At 37.5% G+C, this 10,125-nt stretch overlaps 1 protein-coding gene across 4 annotated transcripts in view; it reads right to left on the bottom strand.

Moving 5' to 3' along the window:
• Positions 1-254: 254 nt before the first annotated feature.
• The window catches only part of LOC120514455 (ankyrin repeat domain-containing protein SOWAHD), a 57,202-nt gene continuing 47,331 nt past the window's right edge, over positions 255-10,125 (bottom strand). For 2 of the 4 annotated variants that reach the window (XM_039734846.1, XM_039734845.1), the window contains exons 9-13: positions 6,342-6,426; positions 4,871-4,878; positions 1,151-1,223; positions 988-1,068; positions 255-737 (exon numbers count right to left, since the gene is read on the bottom strand). In XM_039734846.1, coding sequence (XP_039590780.1) covers positions 550-737; positions 988-1,068; positions 1,151-1,223; positions 4,871-4,878; positions 6,342-6,426 — 435 coding nt within the window. In that variant the 3' untranslated portion in view covers positions 255-549. Of the gene's footprint in view, positions 738-987; positions 1,069-1,150; positions 1,224-4,119; positions 4,123-4,870; positions 4,879-6,339; positions 6,427-10,125 lie in introns of all 4 variants that reach the window. The other 2 variants (XM_039734847.1, XM_039734848.1) reach the window with 2 other exon arrangements.

Genomic DNA, 10,125 nt, shown 5'->3' with positions numbered 1-10,125 from the left:
TTTTGGAAATTTGATGTTATTATTGTCTGCGTACAATAATGCATACAGTTCCCTTTTGATCACAATTACAAAAGTTAAGATGCAATAGTGTCTTCTCACCACTAAAGATTTGCACTGGACAAACTCAAGAGATGTTCAATTTGTCCCCAGTGAAGACAGAAATGTTTAAATAAATTTGAGCATAAACTCATTTTATAAATATGAGCTTCTAAGTCTATTAATATAACCACAATTCTAAGTAATAAAGCAATACATTTTGAACAATGTATGTGTATTGCAGCCTTCAATTATAACAAAAAGACAAATACATCCATCATAAAATCAGTAATGATTATATAAAATAAATATTATAAATGTAGGAATATTTGGTTTAACATACAAACACTGACATATATAAAGGTAATTTATAAATAAAATTGTATATTAGCAAACCTTAAAACATTAAAATGGAATTTGCACTTAAAAAATGTAGCTTTGGTACAAAAACTTGTAAAATAACTATTATGAAAATGGTTTTCATAAAAAACAGTTTTGCTTTGAGGATTTCTGCTATCTGGAGAATTTCCTGGGCCTAAAAGGAGGCAACAGCAATGTCTGAGATGTTCCAGCCCTTTCATCTGTACTAGACAGATCTTCTGCAGAACCCCACTTCTTTTTCGAGGTCCCACTGCTCCTGTGCAAGAACAGTGTGGGCAACTTTTTGTTTTTGCGCTCAGTAGCATGAGAGACTGTGAATTCTGGGGAAAAAGGCATCATAAGAAAGATTACCAATCAAAACGTAATATACACACATATAAGTACACTGGGCAATCAATATTTTGCTATCCCTTTACATCTGTCTTACATGTCACTCTTTTTTCAGCACAATTTATTCCTTTTAATTCTCATTTGCTATAAAACTGACACAGAACATACACCGTCATAATAGGCTAATAAAAACTAAACAATCAATATATGTCCATTGCATAACTCAAGTGCATTTCTCACCTGCATCGCCCTGCAATTCATGCATTTTAAGATAATGGTGAGGCAAACGGCCACTATAATCCCGTAGATTTTCTTTGGCTCCTTGAGAAAGGAGAAAAAAAACATTGTGAAGAAATCCTAGATTCAAATCTTTCAAACCATACAAACTTATTATGAGTCTCACCGTAGACATCAATAAGAAGCTTCATGATATGAGAATGACCATGCAGGGCTGCAATATGTAGTGCTGTATAGCCCTGCCAAGATAATACAAAGACAAATTTTGAAGAAAACTCTGCGACTTTACGAAGTAAGCAATAAAAGTATCAGCTACGTGGTTCTCAAGCATTCATTAGGATGCTTCATGGTGAAATGCTGACAAAAGCAGAGGAAGAAGAATAAGAGCAAACACAATACAAATGTAAAAATACTGATACACCTGAAAAAGCACAGACAGCATACAATTAAAATTTGTTTATTGTTAGAATTAATTGTATCTAAATATATATTAAAATCATTTTGGTATATACATTATCTATGAAAAGAATGAGCAGTAAAGAAACCACCACCAACCATTATGTGTTACACAAGAAAAACTGAATGTAAACGGCAAAAAAAGGAAACTTTGTAACATCCCTAAACACTGTGTCACTGACATATAAAACTTTTATTTTGCTGCTCAAAGCAATATGACTTTTAAAATCTGTTATTTTCATGCATGGTGTTTTTCATTACTTCACCACAGGAAGGCACTACAAGAACACTTTTTGCTAAAAAGAGTAAGCTGATAAGTCCCTGTATTTGTAGTTTTTCACCTTTCACTGATTTTACTCCAAGAAAGGTTAAATGAAAAGGAGGACAGGACAGGTACTTACTCCCTATGGAGTCCGCATATCAACCACAGAGAGACATGAAAGAGAAGAGCATGAAGATGAGATGTCAGAAAATAAAAATCATTTAATGTCACAAATAATGAATGAAGACACCTATGTTGTACTGCAAAAACACAAAATTCAATGCAAACACAAACATACATTTTTAGGTATATACTATACGGGACTTTCCAATAATATTTTAAGGCAAATTTTGTTAAAGTCTAATAATCAAATTCCAAAATAACGAGGAACCCCCACCAAAAAAATCTAGAATGCATTAAAACCACTGATACAAAAAAAGTTTTTGCATCTTAAAAATATGTATATACAGTACTATCTAAAATTAATTTTCAAACAGTTGTTTAATCCATTATTCATTTCAACTGACTCTGTAGGGCCACTGCATTAAAATCTGTCTTCATAACACAAATAAATCCTACCTCACACAAAATTAATTTAAAAGAGTCATTACCTTTCAACAAGCCTTACATATCCATGCACAGACATTTAAGAAGATGGATAGCAGAACATGCAATCACATTTACAGAAAAACAAATATATAAAAATACACTTTAATTCTCACATAGTCTCACATTCCTACAAAGTGCTGGCTTTCACATAAAAAGCATTATGTTAAAATGAAGGGAAACAATATATTTCCCAAGGTTTTATATTTACTATAGTCAAATACAAATCCACAAGACTTCCTATTCCAACACAAACACAAAAATGATGGCACATAACGAGACAAAGACAAGTAGACAGATGTGCTGACAGTACCATTCCCCAAGGTGTGCATGCCCAGTGCATCAAATATATATTCTACATTTATATGTCTGGTAAAGTAGCCTGTATGGTACAGCTGAAAGTTACTCTATCAGATAAGATCGCTCTTTGTGGTTTGCTTACATATAAGGGTAACCACATCCCTTGTAATTCACACCATACTGACATATCTGGAGACTAAACCTTGTGTTGGCAGGGTCCTTACTATAGTTTATAGTTCAGCTCTTAACATTGTTATACTAGCAAAGCTGAACACCAAACCCCACAGTTTAGGACTTAGTGGCATCGTCTGGAATTTAATTTTGGTCCTCTTAACTGGCTGACATCGGCACTGAGTGAATTGGCAGTATCACATCCTCAACACTGACCCTGAATATTGACACTCCAAAGGGCAGTCGACTTGTTAACCTATGAGTGTGTGGCCTGATTGTCAACATTGATGAGACAGCTTTCAATGAGGTTTACCTGCTGACCCAATAGTGCCAGGGCAGCAATCTCACCCTTAATGTCAGGAAAAATAGTAGAGCTGGTCATAGACTTCAAAAAGCACACCACACTCCTATCTACACCAGAGGGCATGCTGTTGAGAGGATCAACAGCTTTTCATTTCTTGGAGTGACTTTTACTGATGAGCTGAAGTGGGCACAACACATTTCAGCTCTTGTCAAGAAGGCTGACCAACACCTTTGCTTTCTTGTGTGCTTTAGGGAAGGTTGAATTCCTCCATCTGTTCTCACTAACTGCTGCAAGTGCACAGTGAAGTGCATCCTCAATTGCTGCACAACATCCTTCACAGTGAGAAGATTGTAAAGCTCTTCAGAGGATGGTAAAAGCAGCTAAGAATGTTACTGGCATTCAACTGCCTTTTGTAAAAGACACACTGCAAATAACACAAGGTGCCTTAAATAAATCAATCAATATTAATAAAGTCCTTGGCCATTCTGCACAGTGACTTTTCTCGCTCATCCCTTTGGCAAAGGTTCAGGGCTAAATTCTGCACCTGGCTGTGAGGTTACTGAACAGCCAATCATAACAAATGCTGTTCATGTTCTTAACATGCAATGGTTCTGAACAGCTAGTTATAATAATGATCCTGTACAGGTTCTTATACTGTATATATGTATGTTATATAATTGTATATATAGTATTTGCTTTACTCAATGTATGAACATTATTATATGTAAGTATGAATATGATATGTAAGCAAGAATTTCATTGCACTATATAAACTAGACAATACATTTTAACTTAAAAACAGATTTGTTAAGGGTTTTTAATTACTCTCACATATCAGCCTTGCAGTACAGAGTGTAGGCATTATGGTGTAGTAACTGAGGTGCTGGACTATAGTCCTCAAGGCTGCTGGTTCAATCTCTGCTCTTGTCTCATGTGTGACCCTAGACTGGGTACTTAGCCTCCAGATCTCATAAACAATCATTGATAAAGGAGTTAGTAAAATATATTATAATAAAATACATCTCATTCTACTTACATGCTGCAAAACATACATCCAGGAGCCATGATGTAAAAGGAAAGCAGAAAATTACATATTAGATTATGATGATATAAATGCAGAATGAGAATCAACTGTGATAATTATATATATAACCCATCAAAAATAACACTGGCCTCTGTGATTTTGGATGAAAAATGTATCTGTGCTAAACTAAGGGAACACTTAATCATCACAGTCTAACACCAACTCAATTAAGCATCAGGGATATCAATCTGTCCAGTTTGGAAGCATAAGCAGTTATGAATCAACTTCACCTGATTTGGTGCAAATGAAAGTGACAACAGGTGCACTGGAGAGGCAACAGCAAGACAACCCTAAAAAGGGAATAGTTTTGCAGGTGGTGGCCACGGACAATTGCTCTCTCCTTATCCTTTCTGACTGATTCTTCTCTGGTTTTGCTAGTATCCTTGTCACTAACGGTTGCATGAGGCAGTATTTACAGCCGACTCAGGTTGCACAGGTAGTCCTGCTCCTCCAGGATGGCACATTCAGACGTGTCGTCTCAAGAAGGTTTACTGTGTCTCCTAGCACAATCTCAAGAGCATCAAGGAGATACCAGGAGACAGGCCATTCAATGAGGAGAGCTGAACAGGGCTGTAGAATGCATCAACCCAGTATCTGCTCCTTTGTGTAAAGAGGAACAACAAGAGCATTGCTAGAGCACCACAAAATTAACTCCAGCTGGCTGCTCGTCTGCATGTTTCTGACCAAACTTTCTGAAAGAAACTCCATGAGGGTGGCATGAGGGCCCAACTTCCACTAGTGGGACCTGGGCTCATAGCTCATCACCATGCAGCTTGACAGGCATTCACCAAAGAACACCACAATTGGTAGTTCCGCTGTTGGAACCCTGTTCTCTTCAGAGATGGGAGCAGGTTCACTCCTAGCACATGTGACAGACATGAAAGAATCTGTAGATGCCATGGTGAACATAATCCGGCATGACTGGTTTGGTAGTGGGTCAGTGATGGTCTGGGGAGGCATACTTTGTAGGGTTGCACAGACCACCACTTGCTAGATCTGACTGCTGCTAGTTACCTGTATGGCTCCTCTGAGCCATTGTCAGACCTTATGCTGGTGCAGTGTGCCCTGGGTGCTTCCTGGTGTAGGATAATGCCCAGCCTCATGTGGGCAAAGTATGTAGGCAGTTCCTGGATGATGAAGGCAGTAATATCATTGACTGGCTGGCACATTCCCCAGACCTGAATCAACTTTGATTTTGAATTCAACCTTCAGTTGTTTGGTGATTTTGGTTTCCAATGACTGTTGTTTTATCATTTTGTTCAAGTTTCACAACCGACATCTTAAAAGTGAATGAGATGCAACCCCAAGCATGAATACATATATACAACTTTACACTGTTTGCATATTCCAGATCTTGGTTTGTCAGTCTTCTTCCAACGTATTATACAGGGCAGCATACTGCTACTGTGGCATAAAAATCTTCTGAGAGCATACAATACATTTAGGTCAAATGCTATCATGTCTTGTTGGTGGTTGGGGAAAGCTGAAAGAGAATGCTGAGAAAGTGTGCATGCTTTTAATGAATAATGTTAATTATAGCATTGCCAAAAGTTTTTGGCATAAAAGATTAATTGCTTCTTCAAGTGTGTGTGTGCTGAGAAGTGACGTTCTGCCCTCTACGCCAGTCTAGTATACAGTACAAGAATATTTTTGACTCATTACTGGAACTATGTCCTACATGTACATTTAGTTTTTTGGAAAAGACATTTTATTCAATGTAAGCATATAATATAAAATGGTATTTTAAAATACCATTTAATTTAGTGTTCTATGTGATCTTAAACTGAACAGACTACATTATTTTTTATTACATTTTCAAGTGAAATCAGAGGCATAATAGAATTAAAGCATCAAACAGCAAATTCCAATCATATTTTTTTACATGTGTATAACAGAAGGAAAGATACCACTATTTACAAGTGAATAATAAAATTTGTTTCCTAATGAATAAGTTGATTTATATTTTTTCTTTAGGGGCAATTCATTTTATTATAATACAAATTTTAATTAATACATATTTTAACTGTACTGGTTCTGTTTCATGTTTTTTTTTTATAAAATTACAGCTTACTGCATATAACTAAATTGATTACCAATTATTTTGAGCACTGGGGTGTGCCCTCTAATTGATTCTTGAATTGTTGGATCCTTTGCAGATGTCTAAGTACTTACAGCTCTGGTGTTGACATCCACTCCAGCATTGGCCAGCAGAATGGCCATGTCCTCTTTTCCATGTTTAGCTGCCCAATGCAGTCCTGTCTGTTTAAATGATGTAAGAAGAGAAACAGTGGATACTTTACTGAAAGTAAGACTGCAGTTCAGACTATAAAATCTAGGAATCCACAAGATCAACTTAAAGTCTTTCATTTTCTGGCTGTGATAACCAGTGTGGGCAAAGCATACTTCACATTCTCAAGACATAACATTTTCTATTTAATAAAATTCTCTATGAAGTAAAATACAGGATAATACATGTAGTGTATTACATGATTCAACTATCACAGAAAAATAATATGGATTTATGTGACATAATGTGTTCTCTTAGACTGCTGTACAAAGATATGTGTGCTGGGTAACATGATAGTCTGTACAGTTAAGCAATCCACTTAAAAGGATCTTTTTGCATCCCCTGTTGTTAGCTGCATTACTAAAAAGTAGATACTCTAATAGAGTCATTTTCTTTTTAAATGCTATGGTATCCAGATATAATAGTACCAACAATGGAGATATTAAGCATGATGAAACACATTAATTGCTAGAGACCTATGTAAAATAAAAAGCAAAACTCAACATCCACCATTACATTTTTAGAAAGCACTGCCTGGATTCACTAGAAAAAGCAGCATAAATAATAGATTAAATATGAAAGCCAGGTCCTGTCTTTACTGTGTGAATACAAACAGATGTCGTAAAAATGGGGCATCAAATTTTTAAATCTCAAAAAATTACACTTTGTCGTGAACTGTTTGATATGTTCCTTCTGTATGACACAAGTAAATCTTTTTATGTTTTGAACTGTAAAGGTAGTTCCAAAAGTGGCCCAGGGACACAGATACCAAAACACATTTGTTTGGAAGAGACTGGGGAGAGTTACAAACAAAACACTGAATGCTACAGTAATTTATTATGTAGCAAACAAGATAAAAGCTAATTTAATAATCTATCTCACTCAAGACTGAGATGATTTCTATTCAAAAATTTAAGACAAGACCCCCAACTGTACTTAACAGTACAAGCCTTTCTTGCTATTAATAGAAAAGGAATATACTGGGTGATGGGGGGTCTGACAAAACTGGCTGTGTTCATGCACGCGTGTTTGTGTGTGTTTTGAAGGAGAAATGAGTGACATTTCCTGCGATTCAGAGAAGCTAATTACAAATCAACAAACTGAGCGTGCTCACAGCGGGGGAGGGTGTGAATGGCTGTCAAGGGAAAGGTGATTGATGATGTTAGTATGACCTGCAGATACCTAACCTCAAACCTACCACCACCCTTGTTGTCAGAAACAGGGTGGGGGAGGGATTCAAGCACCAAACAATTATCACCCCTTACATTAACTCTAAAAAGTAGAACCAGAATTACAGAAATGGTTTCTGTATATTTTACTGATCTTTTTTTCTTCCTCTCTAACCTGTTGCAATTATGCATTTCTGATGCCTGAGCCTCCTAAAACACCACTTCATTGCCTTTTTATTCAAACGCTTGCTTTGAAGTGTTGAGACTTCCAGCTGAAATATATGCTTTGCACACATGAAAGCCAACAGTTCACAATGTTTGGCATGGGTTTAGGTATGCATTGCTAGACACATGACTTGAAGACTGAATTTGCAATGTGTCTGCCACTCAAATGCAATTTAATACTTCGATATACTTCAGCAGCATGACTATATGTTCAATAAAAACTAGTATCATTCATCTTCATGAACTGAAGAGAGATTAGGAGAGGAATATTGGATATCAAATGCTGTGAAATCGGTTTTGATATAAATGAAGACACAAGTAAATGGCATACTGAGCATTACAAATGTGTTAGTGACTGTGCTGAAAGGTATAAGGGAGTTAAAGAATGAAACATAAAATCGATTGACCTGACACAAAGATACAAATGCAATCAAAGAAAGAAGTACAATTTAAGGAGACACAACTTCACAAAGGAAATCTTGTTTCTCAGTTTGTAACTCAATAAACTCATAATTTTGGCTGAGTTTGGATAACAATTATGGAAAGATACTAGAAATCTAACATCAAGTGAACCTCCAATTGACACACTGATTGATTACTCCTAGAGGAATGGGGTTCTTTTGTGCACACATTCTACACTTCACAATTAACATATAAACTACAACAGTGACACCTCATCCAACATGTTCCTTGTAACAATGCCCATTAGGTACAAAGAACTTCCTGGTGGTAGAAAGAACTTCCAGGCAAGGCAATCAGCCAAGTCTGAAGACATACAAGTCAGACTCAAAAAAAAACCTGTAAATATTCTTTTATTACTGCTCTGGCTGTATTGTTAATTACATTTGTAATGAATTACATCAGTTTTCACGATTTCACCAACAATTAATAATAATAGATATGAACGAGCTAGAGTTAATCAAAACAGGGGCAAGCAGCACTGATATACATATGTTAACTTTTGTGGGTAACCATTTCCTGAAATGTTTATCAAGGTGGATATTTAATAGATTTTTCAGAGCTTTCATAATTTTTTCTCTGAGCTTTGATATTTTTTTACTTTGGTTATAAACCATAGAGAATGTAAATATGTATGTATTTTTATCTAATTATATTGTTTAGATTTTAGTAATTTTTTTATAGTCAAGATTATTCCGGCCTGTTGCTCTGACGTCACATCTGATGAAGACCATGGAGCGGCTGCTGCTTCACCACCTGAGGCCACAGGTCCGCCACGCCCTCGACCCTCTGCAGTTCGCATACCAGGAGAAGGTGGGAGCGGAGGATGCCATCATCTATATGCTTCACCGATCCCTCTCCCACCTGGACAGAGGCAGTGGTACTGTAAGAATTATGTTTTTGGACTTCTCTAGCGCCTTCAACACCATCCAACCTCTGCTCCTTAGAGACAAGCTGACTGAGATGGGAGTAGACTCACACCTGGTGGCATGGATTGTGGACTATCTTACAGACAGACCTCAATATGTGCGTCTTGGGAACTGCAGGTCTAACATTGTGTGCAGCAATACAGGCGCGCCGCAGGGGACTGTACTTTCTCCGGTCCTGTTCAATCTACATACATCAGACTTCCAATATGACTCGGAGTCCTGTCACGTGCAAAAGTTCGCTGATGACACTGCTATTGTGGGCTGCATCAGGAGTGGACAGGAGGAGGAGTACAGAAAGTTAATCAAAGACTTTGTTAAATGGTGCGACTCAAACCATTTACACCTTAACACCAGCAAGACCAAGGAGCTAGTGGTGGATTTTAGGAGGCCCAGGCCCCTCATGGACCCTGTGATCATCAGAGGTGACTGTGTGCAGAGGGTGCAGACCTTTAAATATCTGGGAGTGTAGCTGGATGACAAATTGGACTGGACTGCCAATACTGATGCTCTATGTAAGAAAGGTCAGAGCAGACTATACTTTCTGAGAAGGTTGGCATCCTTCAACATCTGCAGTAAGATGCTGCAGATGTTCTACCAGACGGTTGTGGTGAGTGCCCTCTTCTACGCGGTGGTGTGCTGGGGTGGCAGCATAAAGATGAAAGACGCCTCACGCCTGGACAAACTTGTTAAGAAGGCAGGCTCTACTGTAGGAGTAAAGTTGGACAGTTTAACATCTGTGGCAGAGCGACGGGCATTAAGCAAATTCCTGTCAATCATGAATAATCCACTGCATCCACTTAACAGTGTCATCTCCAGACAGAGGAGTAGCTTCAGTGACAGACTTTTGTCACTGTTTTGCTTCACTGACAGACTGAGGAGAGTTCCTCCC

This window comes from Polypterus senegalus, chromosome 14 (assembly GCF_016835505.1).
Source record: "Polypterus senegalus isolate Bchr_013 chromosome 14, ASM1683550v1, whole genome shotgun sequence".
Classification (NCBI taxonomy): Eukaryota; Metazoa; Chordata; class Cladistia; order Polypteriformes; family Polypteridae; genus Polypterus; species Polypterus senegalus.
This window is presented reverse-complemented; position numbering and strand designations above follow the sequence as displayed.